Genomic DNA, 22,259 nt, shown 5'->3' with positions numbered 1-22,259 from the left:
CAAAGGCAGCTGGAGCACAGACTGCCACTGCTGCCCCTCTGTAACCAACCGCCCTCCTCCCCAAGTTCCATAGCCTCCACACCCAGATGCCCAAGAACGCGGTGGGGGGGCCTCCCGCCAACCAGCGACTCCACAACAGAGGATTGCCCAAAAAAAAGAAGGCTGTCATTCAATAAATTTTAAAGTTGTAAACTTTTAAAGTGCTGTGCTTAAAGTGCTGTGTGGCATTTTCCTTCCCTCCTCCACCACCCCTCCTGGGATACCTTGGTAGTCATCCCCCTATTTGTGTGATGAATGAATAACGAATGCATGACTGTGAAGCAGCAATGACTTTATTGCCTCTGCAAGCGGTGATTAAAGGGAGGGGGGGAGGGTGGTTAGCTTACAGGGAAGTAGAGTGAACCAAGGGGCGGGGGGTTTCATCAAGGAGAAACAAACAGAACTTTCACACCGTAGCCTGGCCAGTCATGAAACTGGTTTTCAAAGCTTCTCTGATGCGTACCGCGCCCTCCTGAGCTCTTCTAACCGCCCTGGTGTCTGGCTGTGCGTAACCAGCAGCCAGGCGATTTGCCTCAATCTCCCACCCCGCCATAAACGTCTCCCCCTTACTCTCACAGATATTGTGGAGCACACAGCAAGCAGTAATAACAGTGGGAATATTGGTTTCGCTGAGGTCTAAGCGAGTCAGTAAACTGCGCCAGCGTGCCTTTAAACGTCCAAATGCACATTCTACCACCATTCTGCACTTGCTCAGCCTGTAGTTGAACAGCTCCTGACTACTGTCCAGGCTGCCTGTGTACGGCTTCATGAGCCATGGCATTAAGGGGTAGGCTGGGTCCCCAAGGATACATATAGGCATTTCAACATCCCCAACAGTTATTTTCTGGTCTGGGAAGAAAGTCCCTTCCTGCAGCTTTTGAAACAGACCAGAGTTCCTGAAGATGCGAGCGTCATGCACCTTTCCCGGCCATCCCACGTTGATGTTGGTGAAACGTCCCTTGTGATCCACCAGAGCTTGCAGCACTATCGAAAAGTACCCCTTGCGGTTTATGTACTCGCCGGCTTGGTGCTCCGGTGCCAAGATAGGGATATGGGTTCCGTCTATAGCCCCACCACAGTTAGGGAATCCCATTGCAGCAAAGCCATCCACTATGACCTGCACATTTCCCAGGGTCACTACCCTTGATATCAGCAGATCTTTGATTGCGTGAGCTACTTGCATCACAGCAGCCCCCACAGTAGATTTGCCCACTCCAAATTGATTCCCAACTGACCGGTAGCTGTCTGGCGTTGCAAGCTTCCACAGGGCTACTGCCACTCGCTTCTCAACTGTGAGGGCTGCTCTCATCCTGGTATTCATGCGCTTCAGGGCAGGGGAAAGCAAGTCACAAAGTTCCATGAAAGTGCCCTTACGCATGCGAAAGTTTCGCAGCCACTGGGAATCGTCCCAGACCTGCAACACTATGCGGTCCCACCAGTCTGTGCTTGTTTCCCAAGCCCAGAATCGGCGTTCCACAGCATGAACCTGCCCCATTAGCACCATGATGCATGCATTGGCAGGGCCCATGCTTTCAGAGAAATCTGTGTCCATGTCCTGATCACTCACGGGACCGCGCTGACGTCGCCTCCTCGCCCGGTATCGCGTTGCCATGTTCTGGTGCTGCATATACTGCTGGATAATGCGTGTGGTGGTTGATGTGCTCCTAATTGCCAAAATGAGCTCAGCGGCCTCCATGCTTGCCTTGGTATGGCGTCCGCACAGAAAGAAGGCGCGGAACGATTGTCTGCCGTTGCTCTGACGGAGGGAGGGGCGACTGACGACACGGCTTACAGGGTTGGCTTCAGGGAGCTAAAATCAACAAAGGGTGTGCCTGTACATCAAGGAGTATTTCAGGCAGGACTGCACGGAGGGTTCCAATAAGAAATGGTGCACCAAAGTTATCGTTGTTATTGGAACAAGGAGGTTAGCCTGGCCTCTGATTGATACATGGCTAGATTAACCTTGCTGCGCCTTCTCTGTGGCTGACTGCAGTGTGATCTAGACAGGGGAGGAGGAAAATGAGTCCAAAACAAATCTGGTCTATGTCTTGTTCTGACCCACTCCATCGATCCTTTACATCTTTGGCTGGCAGCAGACAAAAAAGGCGCGAAATGATTGTCTGCCCTTGCTTTCACGGGGGGAGGGAGGGTGGGAGCGGGGTCCTGACGATATGTACCCAGAACCACCCGCGACAATGTTTTAGCCCCATCAGGCATTGGGATATCAACCCAGAATTCCAATGGGCAGCGGAGACTGCGGGAACTGTGGGATAGCTACCCACAGTGCAACGCTCCAGAAGTCGACGCTTGCCTCGGTACTGTGGAAGCGCTCCGACGAGTTAATGCACTTAATGCACTTAGAGCATTTTCTGTGGGGACACACACACTCGAATATATAAAACCGATTTCAAAAAAACCGACTTCTATAAATTCGACCTAATTTCGTAGTGTAGACATACCCTCAGAGAGGCAAATTGTGCCAGGTTATGAACTAGTGCTTATTTAGGAACAAATCAAGACCACTCTGCACATTTCACTTTGGAACTGAGCAACGCAGTCAACCTGTGGAACTCCTTTCCAGAGGATGTTGTGAAGGCCACAATATAACAGGCTTCAAAAAAGAACTAGATAAATTCATGGAGGATAGGTCCATCAATGGCTATTAGCCAGGATGGGCAGGGATAGTGTCCCTAGCCTCTGTTTGCCAGTAGCTGGGAATGGGTGACAGGGGATGGATCACTTGATGATTACCTGTTCTGTTCATTCCCTCTGGGGCACCTGGCAATTGCCACTGTTGGAAGACAAGATACTGGGCTACATGGACCTTTGGTCTGACCCCGTATGGCCGTTCTTATAGTCTTAAGCTTTGAACTCAAACAGTCAGCAGTGAAAAGCTATAGCGTGTTCTCCCCCTGCACAAACCAGTTCTTCTCAGCTTAACATACCCCATTTTGGTCTTTTCACCTTCCATTGCTTCAGTCATTTTCATTTCTGATGCACTGACCCAGGAAAACACCGTTCAGACGCAGATATTTGAGAAGCAGCAACATAAGAGGAAGGGGGTGAGGTATGGAATTATATACAGTGGTTGAGATGGCCCAATAAAATGCCCCAGTTTGGTGCTCAAAATGGAAAAATTCACACCAGAGATGAGGCAGGGAGGGCATCTTTCTCTGAAGAGCCAGGAGACAATGCAAAGGCTAGTGAGGGTGTCAAATCAAAACCAGGATTTGAACTTCGGGGAAGTTCCAAACTTTGCATCTGGCCCCTGGGCCTGATTCTGCTGTCTGTTACACTGGTGTAATCAGGAAATATCTCCCAGTATTGTCACGCCGCCAAAATCAAGAGACGGGCTTTTCACATTTTTTTTGAGATTTGATTAGAACAATCAGTGTTGGGTTATTTTATTTGCCTTTTAGTTTCTGAAGTTCAAGGCATGCTTTCAAATTTTTTTCTGCTATCCTGAGGGCTAGACACTTCCCTTTAAAAAAAAGAAAGCCGATGTTCTCGCATATTCACATGACTCCAGGAGCTGGAACTGTAACACACCCACACCAAGCGGCGTGAGACTTGCGATGTAATCAGGAGAGTTGATCACTAGCATGCCTTAAGATCAATACCGGCGTAACTAAGAGCAGAACCCAACCCTCATCTGTACACTGGGAGGAGGCAAACTGAAAAGCATCGGCCCGAATCTGCCTGTAAGGCATGGTGGTTTGGATTGCAATTTATATGTGGATCTCACGTCCTTGTCACCTGTCTAGAGGTGAGAGGTAGGTGCAGCACCATCGCTAAAGATGCTGAGGAGTATGTTAGAGAGAAGACCTGGAGGACGAACGTAAAAAAGCATCCAATGCTATGCACAGGGTTAAACAGGTAGCTGTCCCTTCATCCTTTGATTCTAAGACCTGCTTCTTCAAGAAGTGACAAGGTTCCTCTTTCAGGTTCTGTCCGATACCGCAGATGCCCCGAGGAACAAATGAGAATGGCTCCACCAAGGCTCCGGCAACATGGGCCCTGAGGATCAGAACTCCTGTTTGCTGAAGGAGAGCCATCTGTACGATACCACGGCACACTTATTGCTGTTTGTTCTGCCGTTTGCTACCTGAAGCCGGGCGGTTTGCTCATTCCTTCCACGCACACGTTCCTCTGACGAGAGGCACCAGGCAGACAGCAAGCAAGTGACAAACCTGGCAGCCTGCAGGCACAGAGGGGGCTTTGAAGACATGGGATTACACCAGGCCTTGGCCCTCCTGAGCCTGCAGGCTCGCCTCACCAGGAAGCGCTCTGAGAAGCCCAAGGAAGTGTCATGAGGAAATGGTGGGCAGGAGGGGAGGAGGAGAGTTGACCTTGATAGGGAAAAGAGAGGGGAAATCATCTGCGCTTCCTTCTGCAGGCAAAGCTGCTCAGCCCAGACAGGGAATCAAAAGGAACAGATGACAGAGCTGAATGCATGCCTGGTGTCAGGATTTAACTGGGACAGATCAGCCTTCGGGGTTGCTGCAGCACCTAGAGCACGTGGCAGGCAGTTTGACTGCATGGAAACGCTCCCTCGTGTCTCTTGTTTGTTTCCTCCTTGGTGTGTAAGGCAGCTTAGAGACCACGGTGCCTGGGAATCCAAAGCCCAGAGCAGACACTTGCTTACAGGGACCCTGTTACCCTCCTTCCCTTCCACCCCAACCAGATCACACCCCAGATCTGCTTGGTTCTGTAGCTCCTACCCCATCGTTGCTGTTTGCCTGGCTCTCTGGGTATAAACAAACGCTCCATGTGCTAGTCAGGCTCTGCCTCCTGTCAGATCCCGGGGTGTGAATTGCAATCCAGTGTTCGGGTTTTAGTACTGGGCAAAAGCACTTCTTAACCCGCGCCCTGACTGGCAAAAGGCTAGTTACCCAAAAGCTCAGCCCAGGTGGAATGGGATTGGCTAAACCTTGGCATAGTTAACACCCAGGTGTCATTGCTTGTCATGATATCCGTGGCTGTTATTTGCTTAGCACCTGAACAAAATGCATCTGATTCGTACAAAAAGAAGCCACGGTATTCCCTGTGTGATATTCCCTGCCCCCAAAGAATGTGCAGCTACGTAAAGATGTGGCAACAAACACGGCACACACAAGATAAAGAGGCTGCAGGGAACGGAGGAGAAGAAGCTGGGGAAGGCGGTACAGTCCCGTGGTTCTTTAGAACATAAGGCATACATCATACTGGACTTAATCCGCCCATGCAAAACTCAAGGAGAAAGGGGGTTGCAAATTGTTTTGATCATTTAGGAAAATGTAATGGTGGATTCCTTCTTCGTGTCTTGGGTGCAGATCTATACCAGAAACCTAGGTCTGAACTCCCACAAATTATGGGGAAAGGTCAGGTCAGCTCTGTGCCAAACCCTTACAGACTGAAAACCACCAAGTGTCACTTTGTTCTGGATGTGCTTCCATGCCTGTGGAACTCATTGCCACATGATACAAAAAAGAACTGAGTATTTATATGGCTAACAAGAACAGCCAGAGTTAGACTAGCAAGGGTTACATAAACAAACAATCCATTCATTTTGAAAGGGGTTATATATTATGTATTTGTATTAGAATCAAGGATTCCAGCACCAGCCAATGCTTGGTGTCTCAGGGAAAGGCAAAACCCACAAACCTATAAGGCCAAATCCTCAGCCGGTGTAAATCAACTCAGTGGAGCTATGCCACTTTACACCAGCTGATGGTCTAGCCCGTAGTATCGGTAGCCAGTCACACTGATTTCCTTTCTGATTCTCTCTGGGGCTTTATACCAAACGCATCGTCATGGTATCTGGGTGCCAGATCATCCACTGGTGACCTGACGTATAGGAGATTTTATAACTATTATCTCTGCACAGCTACGAGTATTGCAATTAAATCTCATATAAAGCCAGTATTTAAGTTATCACCCTTCACCCTTCCACAAAATCTTCTACTCACATCAGCAGGCAGGGCTGGGTTCCCGATGGGGGAGGTAATATCTTATATTGGACCAGCTTCTGTTGGTTAAAAAGACAAGCTTTTGAGCTTACCCGGAGCTCTTCAGGTCTGTGTAGCTCAAAAGCTTGTCTCTTTCACCACCAGAAGTTGGCCCAATAAAATACATTATCTCATCCACCTTGTCTCTCTAATATCCTGGGACCAACATGACCACAACAACACTACAAACAATTATGTCAGATTAGCAGCCATAAAGAAGCCAGCTGGCCTATTTAGTCCAACCTAAAGCTCTCAGTCATTAAAGGTAGCTTTCTGTTTAACATCATTAGGCAGGAGTTTTCAAATGCTGCCTGTGACAAGCTTGCCTGGTGCTTGTCTTATTAGCATCTAGGAGTGATAATGAGTCTGGAGAAACTGATCAATAACTGAAATATTGAAAAACGGGGAGAACTAGGATCTTAATTCATAGCTGTTCAAGCCAGCTTTTCCAATACACAGACGTCAAATCCACTGCCTCCTACAGCAGTCTGCACGGTTTAGATGTTAGAAAGTCAGATTTATCATCAGAAACATGCCATAAAAGGTGTTTACAAGGAAATATTTCCAACCATTACAATACACCAGATTACATTTATTTTTTTTAAAGAGTACAAGTAGCATTACATCCTCCCCAGCGCTTAGAAAAGCTTTTTGGAACTTGCCAAGAAATCCCGCCGGCTAGCATCTCAGAGTCTGGCTATCTTCTCTATACATCATTGTCACCCCAGTATATTTAAATCGATCTGGGGTATCCATTAGTGGTAGGAAGGCAGTGTGCATACAGCTGGACTGGGAATCAGCAGATGTGGGTTCTGGTCCTAGCTTTGCCCTGGCCCGCTGGAGGATGTTCAGCAAGTCACTTTACCTCCTTGAGCCTCAGTTTTCCTATCTATAAAATGGGGATAATGATACTGACCTGCTGTGTAAAACACTTGGCGATCAACTGATCGAAAGCTCTGTATAAAATCTAGGGATTATGACGACTACTGGAAACAGTTTTCTTTCAGCAGCAAAGTTGCCCTCTTGCAAATCATCATGGCTCCAAACCTACCATCAAATGCAAAGGTCTTTCTGCTCGGATCCGATTGCGGGATTGGGGCCTAATATCGTAATGAAATGACATCAGTAGAACTGATTTTTAAAAAGTCAAGATTTTGGCCACAATTTTTGGCAAACTTTTTTCTTTTTTAATTTTTAATGAAAACTTTTTGCTATTTAGATGAAACATTTTAGCACAATAACATTCTTTGTGAAAGTCTTTCTGCCTTTTTCAACCAGTTCTAGTGACCCATCAGTGCAACTCAGCCACTTCCGCCAGATGGAAACTGCTCCACCACTCTCAGAAGCTACTGGAAGTTTTGAGACATTCAGATGCTACGCTGATTAACAGGGCCATAAATACCTGCATCAATCCAATCGTGGGGGCTCTTGGTGTAGTAGGAGCATAGGTCAATCGCTGCTGCAGCTGGGAGCAAGGACTTGGAGAGGAAGGATGACCCAGAGGTTAGGATACTTGCCAGAGACACAGGTTAGGTTCTCTGTTCTGTCTGTGTGACCTTTGACTCACGGATTCTTGGTCCCTCAAACAGGGATCAGAGCACCCCCAGGGTGTTTTGAGGATAAATACAGTATGAAGATTTTTTTTGAGGTCCTCAAATATAATAGTAACGGGGGTCACTTAAGTACTTGAGATAAAGCAACAGGTCTAGAGCCCTAAAGAGTCACGACTTTGTTACCTGCATTGTAATAAATCAGTCGCCACACCACCAACCGCTGTCCCATTCCTCCAGGAGATACAAGAGCTTACCATTCCTCTGCTTCCTCGAGTGTAGCCAGCTTGAACGCCTTTGACCCAGACCCTGTGGTCCTTCTCCTCCACTTCTCATTTAAGGTCAAAAGCCATCCTGCTCAAAATCCATTTGCATATTCAAGTTCAGTTTGTTCATTGTTTGTGAACTCCTAACTCATCCTACGCAGTTCAGCAAGTCAGAGGGGCCCCTTGCTGGGTTAGCCTTAGGCAGATGGGGGTAAAAGGCGGTGTGATCCAGGGACTAAGGCACTGGACTACGATTCAGAAGACCTGGCTCCTATTCCTGGCTCTGCCATGAACAGGTGGGACCTTGGGCAATTTTATTCTGACTTATCCATTTGGATTATTAACGCTTTGGAGGCAGGAACAGTCTCATGCCCTGGGTCACCCATACACATAAGTCATCACTTCACTTCTATTTTCCCTTCAGGTATAATGATAGTTACCTTCTTTGTAAAGCACCATTAGGGACCAGGAGGTAGGTGGTCTGGCCTAGTAGTCAGGGCTAGTGGGCAGAGCAGGCACCCAAGTTGGGGAATGAAGCCAAGGGTCAGCACCAGAGTCAGGGTGAGAAGTCAAAGCCAGGATTGGTTGCTGAGGATTAGAGGTGAGGTGTAAGGGCAGGAGGAGAGGCCAGGATCAAGGACAGAGCAGGAACATGGTGGGAACGGGAGCAAAGGCAGGCACCAGGAGTGGTGCTGGAATCAGGAATAGGGCTGAGTGCAGGAAGCAGATACAAGCAGGGTCCCATGCAGCTACAACAGGAAACCCCTCTGTTGTTCGGACAAACTTCCTGTGTCTCCTTCTGGCTTAAATAGCCTAGTTGGACCAATCAGTGGAGCAGGGCAATCCTCCAATCAGAGCTCCCATGGGTGGTGCTTTGGTGGGGTTGCCAACCCTCCAGGATTGTCCTGGAGTCTAAAGATTAATTTTTAATTCTTGGAAAGATTATGTCATGTGAAATCTCCAGGAATACATCCATCCAAAATTGGCAACCCTGTGCTTTGGCTGGGGCTGTTGTCCTAGCAGCTTCTCAGCCCAGCAGGTGTCAGTAGGCATTGGGTGGAGGCCAGGATGCAGCAGCTGTCTGGGCACTTGCGCCCCTGGGTTCTAGAGCCAGAACATCACAAGCACTTTGAGAGCTCTGGAAGAGAAGTGCTAGATAGGAGCGAGTTACTAGAATTACTAGCCTAGGCCCTGGTTCTCATCATTATCCCACTGACAGAGGATCTGCTATTGTACAGCCTTAGAAATCATGATTCAGCAAATAATTCTCATCATCAAAGCCAGGAAAGAAAAATCTTCTGGGTTGGACCCTCAGGTGGTGTAAATCCATGTAAGTGCCATTGAAGTCAATGGGATAGATCCCCAAACACGACCCATGAGCACAGCACCACGTCAGTGGTAGTCAATGGTGCTACACCAGTTGAGGAGCTGGCTTCCCAGAGAGCATAGAAAGGCCTTGCATTTTGGCAGCCCTCTGCCAAGGCGAGAGGGATTTATACACGTGGACCAGCTCACGGGTCCGACCTACCTGCACGTTCCATACAGCCGGATCTCATTAAAGGAAACAGGAATTAGTTTGTTCGCTCTGACGGCTTCAATCTGCAAGACCCAGCTCCTCTCAGAAGTGAAATACCTTCCTTATTAGACAGCCGGCAGAAAACGAGGTGCCGCAAAATATCTTCATTACACGGCCGCACCGGCTAAAGTACATTAATTTGATAAACGATAATCAAGCCCTCCGGAGCGCAGCTAACAACATAACCCTGAGCAGCTGCTGCCAGAACCTGGCTCAGAGAGAATCCTGATCAAGCCCTGCACTGCTTGGTCTCACGGTAAAGGGTGTGGACAAGGGGCCAGGTGCATCCCTCTGGCTCTCGTGGTCACTTAAAAACACTTTGTTTCAGGCCTGCTCCAATGTCCACAAAGTCACTAGAAAGACCCATAGACTAGAGCTTTGAATAAGCTGGTAACCTTTCATGGGCTTTGGATTGGGCCCCGCATGCCCCCTTATTAGACAAAATTAAACCTTGCACCCTCCAGTCTGCTGTATCTTAACTACAGAGTCCCAGCCCAGGTAGGCTAAAGGTTCTAACGGGCCAGAGGCCGCGTATGGTGGCCTTTGCTCCTGCCTCTGGGGATGATCCCTTGGTTCATAGCTGCTGAACTCGACTCGATTGGCAAGCAATTTCTATTCATCAATCAAGAACGTTCTAAAGTGCAAAGAGAGCTGATGGCTGTGTCAGATATAATAAAGAAAACCATTGCTATGTAGATGCAAGCTCTGGAACATTTCCAGCGCATCCCTCGTTTAGAATCACAAAATCCAGGCCAAAAGGATGGGCTTGTGGTTAAGGCATCAGCCTGGGACTCAGGTGGCCGGGGTCAAGTTCTTGGCTCTGCCACAGGCTCCCGGAGGGATCTTGGCCAAGTCACTTAGGGCCAGATTTTCAAAAGAGCTCAGGTCCCATTTCTGCACTAAAATAGGTGACCACATTTTTCAAGACAGTGCAGCACGTTGGGTGCTGGACTCTTGAAAATCTGGGCATAAGCTTCCCAGTAGAAGATGCCTAAATGGAGCCAGTGCTCTTTGGAAAATCTGGCCCCAAAGATGGGTGCTGAGTCTTTGAAACTCTTTAATCTTGCCACACCTCAGCTCCCCCACTGTACAATTTCCCCACCTCACAAGGAGGTTGTGAAGATCATTCCATTCCTGACTGCGAGGCCCTCAGATACCCTAGTGATGGCCGAGGCGGGGGCAGGGGTCACATCCGAGCACAGACAGGGACCTGCATTGAAGGCCGTTCCTCGTGACGCAGGGTTTCTTGCTCAGTGTCATTTCTGGGGCATTGTCAAAAGGCTCCTCCGCAGATTTGCCAGGGCAGCAGCAGTTCCAGGCTATGACAGCAATTGCACCTCCAGGCTGAAGTTTGTGGGGGTTGCTGCAGTATTTTGTAGAAGGTGGTTCACCTGCATCCCAATTACAAAGGCATGGATGGGTTGCCAGGTGTCCGGTTTTCGACCGATGGGCGGGTAGAGGAGTGGGGGGGCGGGGCCTCAAGGGACGAGGTGGGGCAGGGCAGGGGAGGTTCTGGTGCTCAGCGTCCGGTTTTCACAAACTGGAAAGTTGGCCACCCTAGCATGAGCCGCAACTGCACAAATTAAACTGGCGGGGGGGGGGGGGGTAGAGAAATTCCTCCCCCCGCCCTCTGCTCGGAGTTCTAATCATCTTTGGCGTTACATGTAGCTACAGCAGGTACACCATTGCCAGGCAGAAATGGGCCTTTCAAGGGGCCCTTTTAAGGCCCCCGCAAGGCTTCACAGAATCCAGCAAGAAACAGGCCCTTGCATTCTGCACGGCCAGCACAGAGTTTTCTGCAATTCACTCAGCTCTTTTCATTTCGTTTTAAATCGCCTGGATGGTTCCATGAAAGACGCAGCCCTTTGGCTTCTGGCAGGTTGATCAGAATCCGCTGCTCATTGCTCACCTAACATCACAAACTGCCCTTTGTGGCAGCAGCTGGTTGGCAAGGGCAAGGCCGGTATTGCAGGAGAACCAGGTGCCGCCTCCAGGTGAGGAACACACAGCTGGCCAAGAGCTGGGCCACGCTATGACTGTCACGCGACTTGGGGTGTCTGGTTGGAGACCGTCTGAAGGGGTTTCATTTTCAGAACATGATGAGCAAGCCCTCTCTGAACACCCTCGAAGGGGTCACCCACTTGGGCCACTCAGAGATTGAGCCACCCCAAATCACTCGTCACTTTTCAGAAGTTTGGCCATTATGCCCAAGAGCCTCAAAAGGATTTAGACACCGAACTCCCCTTGATTGCTACAGGGGTTAGGTGCTTAAAGACCTGAGCAGATGCTGAAGAGAGATGTAGGAGATTACAAAAATAACTACTTGCACTGATGCCATAAGGTGAGGATCCAGATTCTCACCTGGCATAAAAAAAAAACAAAAAAAAAAACACAGCTCCATGGTCTTCAAGGCAGCTACACTCATATACACCAGCGGAGGATCTGACCCCAAGACGGGCCCAACCCTCCCCAGAATCCATGAACTAACCACGCTTCTGTATGCGACAGCAGATGAGATGCAGGAAAACTTATTAAGGAAAGGCTGTGCAAAAAAAAAAAAAAATACATGCAGATTTGATGTCTAATTAGCAAAATACTAGGGAATTGGTGTAAGCCAGATACTCTTCTTGTTTCTGACAGCGCCGGCCAGGCTGTCCCGTTTCAAGGATGAATAGCTGGGACTATAAATCTGATAACTGCAATGCTGAAAATGAAAATCAAATTGAAGCCATCAGAGGATCCTATTTTAAATTGATTTAGTCCTCAGACAAAATTTCCGTCTTCCCCTGTCCAGGATTCCTTGTCTCGCGCAGACGGCTGGATGGAGCGACCTGTCATTAGTGGCTGAGACGCACTGCAGCTGGGTGAATTGTCCTGCTCAAAGATTCGCTGCTTTCTGCTGCCTTTTCCCAGGACCCGGGCTCCACACCGTCCCAGCTGGTTAACCACCAAGCACAGTCTAACTGGCACGGTTTTGATGGTACCGAATCAACGACTTTCAGAATTTTATTTTTTGCAGGAAATTTCTAACGTTCAGCTGTGCGTTCCATCTTGGGGAAGAGGAGACCCCACTCTACAGGGCACCAGAGCAGTGTTTCATCCCAGGCAGAGCAGGGACTTGGTCTCCCACGTCCCAAGCTGGTGGCCCTAACCACCAGCACATATGTGCATGCCCACAAAATTCTGCTTTCACAAAAGCATTCAAAAGATTTTGGTTTTGATCGAATGCTGCACCTGGGTAACAGAACTGTCTGCCTCCAGCCAGCTCGGCTAATTGACTCCTGGGGTCTCCTCCTTCTCCACAGCCTGACCCTCCTCCTCTCCTCTCCTCCTGACCAGCAGCATAGTGGGCAAGGATGGAAAGACCAATTTCAGCTTTGATGCATCACTACAATCCTATCCACTACATGAAGGAAGGATTTGGCAGATTTTGCAACAGAGCATGGCGGCAAATGTTGATCATATTAAAACGCCTCAATGGTTAGTGCAGAGACATTTTAAATCAGCACTGAACCACGGCCAGCCAAGCTGGGAACTGGAGTTCGATTCCCAGCCAGAATCTCTCGCCAGCTGGTCTTGTAGCTGCAAAGGCAGCACCATTCAATACCTGAGCAGGGAGCATGATCCCAAGTTCTTAAAACAGCAACAAGAAGCTCCTTGGGGGTCCCGTTCAGTCCTCTGCCCAGTCAGAAGAAAGCAGAAGGAGCACGATAACCCAGGATGGAGGACCAGGAAGCAAAGAATTTATTGAGTGAGAGGAAAGAATATTTTAGAGCTCTGGAAATCTTTGGTAATGACCCCTGACAGCCACTGGGTTACAACCCCTCCCCCCACCCTCATCCCCACTAGAATCATAGAATCACAGAAGATCAGGGTTGGAAGAGATCTCAGGAGATCATCCAACCCACTGCTCAAAGCAGGACCAATCCCCAACTAAATCATCCCAGCCAGGGCTTTGTCAAGCCTGACCTTAAAAACTTAAAAGGAAGGAGATTCCACCACCTCCCTAGGTAACCCATTCCAGTGTTTCACCACCCTCCTAGTGAAATAGCGTTTCCTAATCTCCAACTTAGACCTCCCTCACTGCAATGTGAGACCATTGCTCCTACCCCTTCCAAGCAAACGTGGGTCAAAACGTGGGTCAAAGCACAGTTGCAAGCAGAAAACACGTTTAAGCTGGTGGTTTGGGCTGAGTTTCACCTTGACTTGCGGGCATCATTCCACCTACAAATTCAAGGAGGTGCGTGACCTCGCTCAGAACAGCAGCCCAAACAGAATGTGTTGCATGAACCCTGAGAATTTAAACCAAACCGTCCCATGCTCTAGAAGCTTGGCCTGTAAAAGCCTGGACAGTCGAATTTCCAGAAGTACTCCTATGTCACATAGATGCAAGTCCTGCTGGAGGTCGGTCTCCAGCTCTCTCTCCGAGGACGACTACAATGGAGCGAGAGATGTAGTTTCCAGTTCGCGCACACGTGCTCGTGATAGCAAGCTAAAAATAGCAGCCTCCCAGCCACGGTGAAGGGAGCCCAGCTGCCTCGAGGGTGATCCCAGCGGAAGCCTGGGCATGTACGCATGGCAGCTGGCCACTCCTGCCATCACCGCTACTTTTAGCGTGCAGCTCAGAACTAGCGTACGGACCCCTACTGGCAACAACAGTTCCAGCTCCAGCCTAGACAAAGCTGCCCCTGGAACATGTTTCTGAAGAATGCAGCACTTCCCCTGTAAGTGCCTGGCCACCATGGTGCCAGGGAAGACCCTTGCTGTACCAGAACTGATGGCCCCAGTGGGCAGACAGCTTGGCATTGGGCAGCAGCCATGTCTGGCCCGATGGCAGTCTCTGCACATCTTTCAGGGCTGATGCTCCTGCAGAGCAGAGCAGGTAGGCTGGATGCCCGACACTTGAGCCTCAAGAATTATTCAGGGAACAAGCAAGGTGGTGCACGCCAGAAGAGCACGCGGCATTTGCGTTTCTTGAGAAGGCGTCTTCCTGCCGTCTGAAGTTTGGCACCAAGGGGGCTTCTATCAGATCTTCACTTTCCCAACCCCGACCCTCCACGCCAATATTCCTTGGCTCATCCCTTCCCCTGCCTGTCCTCAGGCAGATTAAGGTGAACCTAAAGCATCAGTTCAACAGAAGGACTCCGTGGGACAGCAAAATCTAGCCGTTCCCACCAGCTCCTGTGCCCAACTGTCCACTCAGGGGCTTGCTCCTGTCGGGAGGAGACAGTCAGGGAGTGTAGGGGAGGTGCAGGAAGCCACCAGGTACGTCTTGTAACCTCTTCATTGATTATCATGCCTCCCACGCCAGCTATGCTATGCAACCAAGACAGGGAGGAAGGATGGTATCGGGGTTTGGGTGCTGGGGTGGGGCTCGAGAGATCTGCGTTCAGAGATCTAAGTCACTTAGGCTGAGCTCGTCAAAGATAATTTGACTCCTCACTGCCATTGAATCCAATGAACCTAACTAGCTTTAAGGATCTGGGCCTTAGTTCTCCATCTGTAAAATGGGGATAACACGTTGCGCCCCTTCCCCCACCCTCGGCCTCTCCTGTCTGCATAGATGGCACAATCATCACAACAGGCCCTGGTATCAACTGGACCTCTAGGTGCTGCCACAGTGCAAACGATAACCCAGAGGACTGGCACCATGTCTTTGAAGGGGACGCCATGTTCCCCTCCCTTCCCGTTTGAAGGCTGCGCTGTATTTCTGGACCTCGGACTACAGCGGGCTGCCAGAGCCATTACAATGGGACTGAGCTGGTGGCAGAGAGCCCCGACTCTAGGACTCATTTTCCTCCTCTTGGCCCACTCCGGGTTTGGAAGGTTCACCCGTTGGCTGCTGCACCCAGAAGATATTTGTATTGCAGAGAAGGACTGAGACGGCACCCTGAACTTCAGCTATGGGGGGAGGGAGCAACACCTTGAAAGGAACAGGACTGTAGCTTCCTGCGGGATTGTTCATCGCTGTTCCCCTGAAGAATGAAGGACAGAACCCCAGCTAATATAAATCTGGGTCACTCCATAGAAATCAATAGAGCTATGCTGATGTACCCCCACCAAGGAGCAGGCCCGGAGCCTTTAAAATGGTAAGTGGTGATCTCCCCTAGAATGGCTACTCCATACATGCACCCCAAAACCTACCCATGTTTCCACATTGTCTGCTCCCCCTTTCCTGCCGGGATCTCTGCTGCCAGGCACATCGCTGAGGGTAGCTGCCCCTGGAGCCTTCTTGGGTGGGGTGAAGACAGAAGGACAGAGTGTCTGCAGTCACTGGTTGGGGATAGCCCCATCAGCAGGGAGAATCCAGCTGAGCGCCGCTGACTCCCAGCCCTGCTAGCTGTGGAGTGTGGAATCTCCTATTCCATTGCAGCTTTGCTGGGTGAGGAGACAGCTGCAGTAGCAATTGGTGTCATCACCTCTTGCTGATTAGCAAGAAGGCAGCCAGCCTGTCGGGAGGCAGAGGCTGAAGGACCTACCAGGTTTCTTCTCTAGACGGAGGCGTGGAAAACACGGGGCTGCCCTGTGGTGTTCATCCAACAAAGGGGCAGGCGAAGGCTGTTTAGACTCCCCAAGCTCCATGGCTCATTAAGTAACAAGCCCTCGCTAAGTCCTTTAGAAGCTAAACCCATTCAATGAAGAGGTTTGTTTGCACAGACCAAGTCCAGATCCTTGGCTCCCCTTCCAAAGACCTGCAACACCAGCCACCAGTGCTATGCTGAAGGCTTTCGCGCCCACAGGCTGCACCAAAAATTGCATTCCAGGGTTTGCAATAAGAACTCCTGATGCTAGTGACAGCTTCCCCCCCATGTGCCTTTTGGATCTTTGGCCCTGGCTAGACATCAAGCCTGGGCCAACTGGTCTAACACAAGCCACGCAAAACTCTCAGAAGCTCAGTGAACTGCGTCCCTTCCCAGCACAGCTCGCTGCCCAGACACCAGAGCCAGCGTGGCGCCCATCCCATCATCCACTCTAGTCACGACATGGGGGCCGACAGCGAATGGCATGAAAACAGCTGTTCAATGGCACAGAGCACTCGGAAGCGGATCCCAATCCAGCTGAAAACACACAGGTGGAATGGAGGCAACCAACATGTAGAAATTTGGCAAGACAAAGCATAACAACCACCCTCTTTACACAAAGCCAATGCTGGGGATCTCCAGTCACAAGGACTTAGGTGGTTGGATTTATCCCAGAAAGAACCTCTAGTAACATCATCCCCCAGCCCCATTGTTTCCAGTTTTGCAGATGACAAGGTCATCCACATACGACACCGGGCACAGAGCCTACGGCCTTCGCCTCTGAAACAGCAGGCCCCTGCTGTTTGAGCTAAAGGAAATGCTCCGTCAGCCATAGCAGGGCTGTGTGCGGGAGACGGCCACACCTAGCTAGGGCTCAAGCGTTTGCACTGATGGGATAGGTGTTGGCTTGGCAGGCCTGGAAACTGGAATTCTGTGCCAACACCAGAGTCAACGACAAAGCAAGCTTCCCCCAGCATCCTACCCATTGCCAAGGTGGCTCAGCCCTAACAGAGGGGATTGGATCTGAGGACACAAGGCAATCACACCAGACTTGTCTTCACTGCAGAGTTAACTCATGTGTTGCCCCCAACTCGACTCCCTCTCACACACACAAACACTTCACTCCAACTGGATGGCATGAGAGGGGGGTATAGGCTCAAACCCAAGTGAGAGGAGTAACTCAAGCAGAGTCAGCTTGAATTAACTCCGCAGTGAAGAGAGACCTAGTGGCCAAGCTTAGTTAAGCCCAGGCCTTTGCTGTCACTGGCCACAAGGACAGACGGATCTCTCAACACATTTCAGCACCTGCCAGACAGAAACCTAATGCAGCCAGACTAGAGCTGGTCAGGAATTTTTCAATGAAACATTTCATCATCACAGAATGTGGATTTCTCAACCCTGAAACTTTTCCCGCAAAAGAGATTGTTTCAAGAGAACTTTAGTCAGGAAGCGCTCTCCAGTCCAGAATGGGATTTCGGCTCCAAACACCCTCCTGCCCACGCAGCCCCATGGTTATGGCGCTCACCTGGGATGTAGGAGACAAGGGGAGAATCAGGTTTAGCAAACCTGACCTATGGGGAAAGGTTAAAAAGACTGGACCTGTTAAGTGTTGAGAAAAGACACTGAGCGGGGACCTGATAATAGTCTTCAAATAAACGAAGGGCTGTGATCACTTGTTCTCCATGTCTGCTAAAGGTAGGACAAGTCGTAATGGGCTTAATCTGCAGCAAGGGAGATATAAGTTAGATATTAGGGGTATAAAGGCCAGTTGAGCTCTAGAGTAGGTTACCAAGGGAGGCTGTGGGATCCCCATCACTGGCGTTTTCAAGAACAAGTTGGACAAACGCCTGTCAGGGGTGGTCTAGGTTTTCTTGGTTGTATCTCAGCGCAGGGCCTGGACTTGGTGACTTCTCAAGGACACTTCCAGCCCCATGCTTCTAGGATTCTTGTGACCTGGAATTGGGTTTCCCACATCCCAGCTGAGGGCCCAACCACCGCTATTTTGGTGGGGGCAGCTATCTGGTTTGTCATGGGAAACATGGAAAGCTTGCGGGGTTCGTCCCTGTGCCAAAGCAGGCATCCTTTGAAACAGTGTAAATCCTCATGGCTGGGAAAGCCGTTTCCTGCCCACCTCAAAACCAAGGCCCAAAGGTACATGCACCACAATGTCTGCAGGGCGCCCCAGCTGAACCCCACGCGACCGGCCAGCGAAGCTCAAGAGAACACAGTACCCGTCGGACTGCAATGTGTGCCCCCTTTTTATTCCTGCACTTCTGGATGCCACAATATATACAGATGGTTTTATTTATACCCGTAACAATATACAGAATTAGATTTTTATATATATATATATCTTCATATATTCACACACAGACACACAGACGCTCACGCCCCCTTCGGAAGGGACGTGCCCAAGAGCTCAGCAAACCTCCTCAGCCCGCAGGGAGGGTGCTGCTCCCGACGCACCCCACAACGGTAAAAGAACCCCCCAAAAAACGAGCTGGTTTCTCAAGAAAAAGAATAGTACATTTGAAAAAAAGTCTTTAAAAAAAGGGGAGTGAGAAAGGGTGTTCATTTGTTTGGTAAGTGGAAGAGGCTTCACCCCCTCCTGAGCAGCAGGCAAGTCATTCCCTAGGTTGGCCTGGGACGGTAGCAGATACAATCCCAGCATTCCCTGATGCAGGCCGCTCCTCATGGGGCTTGGCATGAGTCCGGAGCCAGAGTTAGCCACCCTAAGTGCTGCGTTGCAGGTAGCGGATGCCGTCGACGCTATAGCATCAAAGGGACCTGCCATATGAGAAGAGTGCTGTCCGTCTCGCTGCAGGCCGGCAGCTTGCTGCTGGGGTTGAAATTCCGATAGCCCCGCCCGCCAGAGATGATGGCCACCGAGGAGATCTCCTTGCGGTGAGTGTCCCGGGTGCACGGCCTGCTCCGCACCCAGATGTCCGGGTCGTCGGCCATTTCGTAGATGGAGCCGTCCTCCTCGCTGTGCTCCAGGGTGCTCCCACCCGGCGCCGGAGGGGCATCTTTCACCGAGAGCAGCTGCCCAGGCAGGTGGGAGGTGGAGTGGAGGCGGTACTTCAGGAGGATCCCCTTCTTCCTCATCTCCCCGGCCGGGGGCTTGTCGAGGGCAGACAGCTCTGGAGACGGGCCGTCCGGCTTCTCCTCCTGGCCGCCCTCCTCCTCCTTTTCGTTCTTCAGCACGTCCGGGGCCAGGGTGCTGATGGCCACGGCCAGGAATTCCACAGGGCCACAGTGGCCGTTCAGAGAGACCATGCCTTTCCCTGGGAGAGGAGCCGGGAGGAGAGAGAGAGAGAGAGAGAGGTTTTATTAACAGGAAACGCTTCAGAAAACAAATCAAGTTCACGCCTCATAAATATTGGAAGGCTCGTCTGCTGAGTCCCGGCGGCTCCCTGCTGCCTCGATAACTAGAGCACGTTATTCTGAGATGCACAGACGGGCCCGAGCTCTCCGCTCCTCACCGTTAACCCTGCGCCCGCGAGGAGAGCAGGGGCCAGAGCGCTCAGCCCTCCGTGATGTGCATGAGCTGCATAGCCGGCCCAACGGCCCAGATCCTTCTAATTTCCACTGAAATCATTAAAGGGATCTGGGCTGACGTGCGCCTGCTGGGTCTGGCTATGCCACACCCAGCCTTTCCCAATGGAGCCGATGGCTCCTTATTCCACCCCCTCTGATTCTGCCTACAGTCCCCAGTCCCAAGTCCCCTCCCACCTCATGGCCCCTGGGACTCCCTGTTCCCTGACTATGTGCTGTGCCCCCTTTTACCCCCCCGCGGTGCGACTCAAGGTTCATATTAATGGTGGGGGGGAATGCTGGGAAATCCCAGTGGCCAGTCCTGAAAGGGAAGCTCAGCCCACCCGTTGTGGTCGTGACGGGGACAGTTTTGACCCAGCGACGGTAACACGACCTCTCTCGGGGATCAGATGGTGCCCAAGCGGGGCTGTTTGCTGACATTCAGCAGCACCTGCTGGGGGGGTGGGAGGGAATAGAGGCGAAATACAGAGCGTTTCCAGCCCTGGTACCCACAGCTCCATCAGGGCACCCCAGCCCTGACCTGCAGCCCTTCTAGTTCATCCCTGGAGTTTACCATGCCCTCTCCTTCCCCAGGTGCAGTGAAGAATGACCCTGTCTCCCAGTGGCTGAGCCAGGGAGCACGGGGCTGCTGTCTGAGATAGGACCCAAAGGGTTTCATTCTGGCCTTTTGCCCCATGTGTCCCATGCTGGAAGGGGCTGGGAGGTACGACACACATTAAAGTCTCCTCCATGAGAACCCCCATGGTGTGCGACAAGGCAACAGATCTCCATGGTCCCATTCAGTTTGTCCAGGACTCAGCCCAGGGAGGGAGAGTGCCCACGAACACAAAGCAACATGCCAGGCTTTCATTTTGTAATGTGCGCCTGATGGGCATAGGAGGGCACCGAAATGCACTGGTGCACCCATGTGCCGGGGCAGGGGGGGTTACGCAAACACATGGATAAATACGGGACATTCCAGGACAAGCAGCGCTTACGGCTTCCCATCCTGAGACCCATGCAAGTGGCAACGCTTCCCGCAGCACAGCACCTTCGAGCAGCGCATCCGGGCATCCATTTACCGCTGGCTCAGTGCGCCGCTTGAGTCACCGGTGCCACCTCTGGCAGGGCCCGGGGCCTTTCTGGGAGGCGTCCCACCCCAGCACTGAGCCGGCCACGCTAAACCCCGCTGAGCCGCGGAGATCACGGTGGAAACACGCTCTGGGGCTCGCGACGCAAGCTGACAAAACAGACGCGCTAGCCCAGAGCCCGCAGCACGACAGGCTGGATTTCCAGGGCTGCGTTTGGTCTCGGCCGGGATCTGCGAAGGAATCCAAGGGAGCGATGTGCCCAAATGCCACTGGGATGTCATGGGACTTGGAGGGCCATGGTCCCTTCGCCTCATTTGCAAATCCCAGTGCGAGCACTTTGCTTGCCCTGCAAGACGTGCGAAGGAGCCAGCTGCAACGTCTCTGCAGTCCCACAGCGATTCTCCACCAGTCCCCCGGGTGCAGCTTAACCCTAGCTTGGCAGGCATCTACTAGCACCAACGCAGAGCTGACGATCTCCCTCCTGGCCCAGCTGAGAACCCTCCGCTCTGCCCAGCCCAGCTCCCAGGGGCAAGATGTACCAGAAGAGCAGACTCACCAGTGATTTTGGGGATGCCCTCCAGCCTGGGCACAGGCAGTAACACGATGATGCCCTGGTCCGTGCCAACCCACAGGAGCCCCTGGCAGATCAGCAGGCTGGTGACACGGACGTTCTTCTGGCCTGTTGGGGGAGAGTAAGGAGTGAATGTCGATCTGCCCCAGGGAGAGGCTGCAGCCGTAGGTGGTGGAGGGGGTGAGATGGGCACCAGGAGACGAGCACTCCGACAGCAGCAAGCTTGGGGATAAGAGCCAGCAGGATGCCAAGGGGCATTAACTGGCACCATCAGGCAAGGGGGGATTGGCACGAGAAGGGCCTGGGACAAGCCAGCTCCAAAGGGAGCACGACAACACTGCATCAGCAGGGGACGCTGAAAGGGAACAAGGGGCCAGCTTGGCTGGGGGACGGCGGGGAAAGCAGAGCACCGCCCGCACCCACCCAGCGCCCTGGCCCAGCAGTGGTGCTGGCCAAGAGCTGGGGCTAGGAAACGCCAGCATGCAGCACGTGGCGAGGGCCCCGGTGCCGGCACTGGCAAAGCTCTGACGGCGCGATTCCAGAGCCGTGTTTTACACTCTGAATGCACGAGTGCCTCTCCCTTGCAAGAACAGAATACCCCGTTGTTTCTCGGCACCGACAATGAGACGGATAATTCGCTGCCATGAATTAACATGTTTTTGATGTCAGTCCAGATTAGCTCTTCCCGCGTGATCGGTGCGGCGCTGTCTTTTCATTTTAGCGGCAACGTTTGGGAGAAGAAGGTGGGGGGTGCGGGCGGCTTGGCGAGGATGCCTGTCTCCTCTCTCCAGCACTGACATACCTGAGGGCGGATGGGAGGCGGGGAGGAGAGGCCCTAGCAGAGAGAGGGGTAAGTGGCAGGGCGAGGCTCCATAGGGGAACCCAAACAGAGGAAGATTTCTCCGCCCCACCAGGGGCCGGGGCCGGCTGGTAAAAATCCACCCAATGCGATCACTGCACGGAGGGGTGGGGTGTGGGGGGCAAGGCTGGCTCATATCACACATGGGGGGGGGCAGGGATCTGGCAAGCCACCCCGCAAGGCAGGACGAATGACGAGCGGGATGCTTAGTGCACAGTGCTAGGATGTACAAGTCATTTTGTGCCAACCGGGGTCCCTGTGCTTG

General features: G+C 51.6%; 1 protein-coding gene across 9 annotated transcripts in view; it reads right to left on the bottom strand.

Annotated features, from left to right (window-relative positions):
- Positions 1-18,179: 18,179 nt before the first annotated feature.
- Positions 18,180-22,259, bottom strand: part of ARHGEF10L (Rho guanine nucleotide exchange factor 10 like) — a 191,160-nt gene continuing 187,080 nt past the window's right edge. For all 9 annotated transcript variants that reach the window (XM_073316338.2, XM_073316328.2, XM_073316329.2 and 6 more), the window contains 2 exons: positions 21,121-21,243; positions 18,180-19,223 (listed from right to left, as the gene is read on the bottom strand). In XM_073316338.2, coding sequence (XP_073172439.1) covers positions 18,709-19,223; positions 21,121-21,243 — 638 coding nt within the window. In that variant the 3' untranslated portion in view covers positions 18,180-18,708. The remainder of the gene's footprint in view (positions 19,224-21,120; positions 21,244-22,259) is intronic.

The sequence above is a fragment of the Lepidochelys kempii genome, chromosome 18 (assembly GCF_965140285.1).
Source record: "Lepidochelys kempii isolate rLepKem1 chromosome 18, rLepKem1.hap1, whole genome shotgun sequence".
Classification (NCBI taxonomy): Eukaryota; Metazoa; Chordata; order Testudines; family Cheloniidae; genus Lepidochelys; species Lepidochelys kempii.
This window is presented reverse-complemented; position numbering and strand designations above follow the sequence as displayed.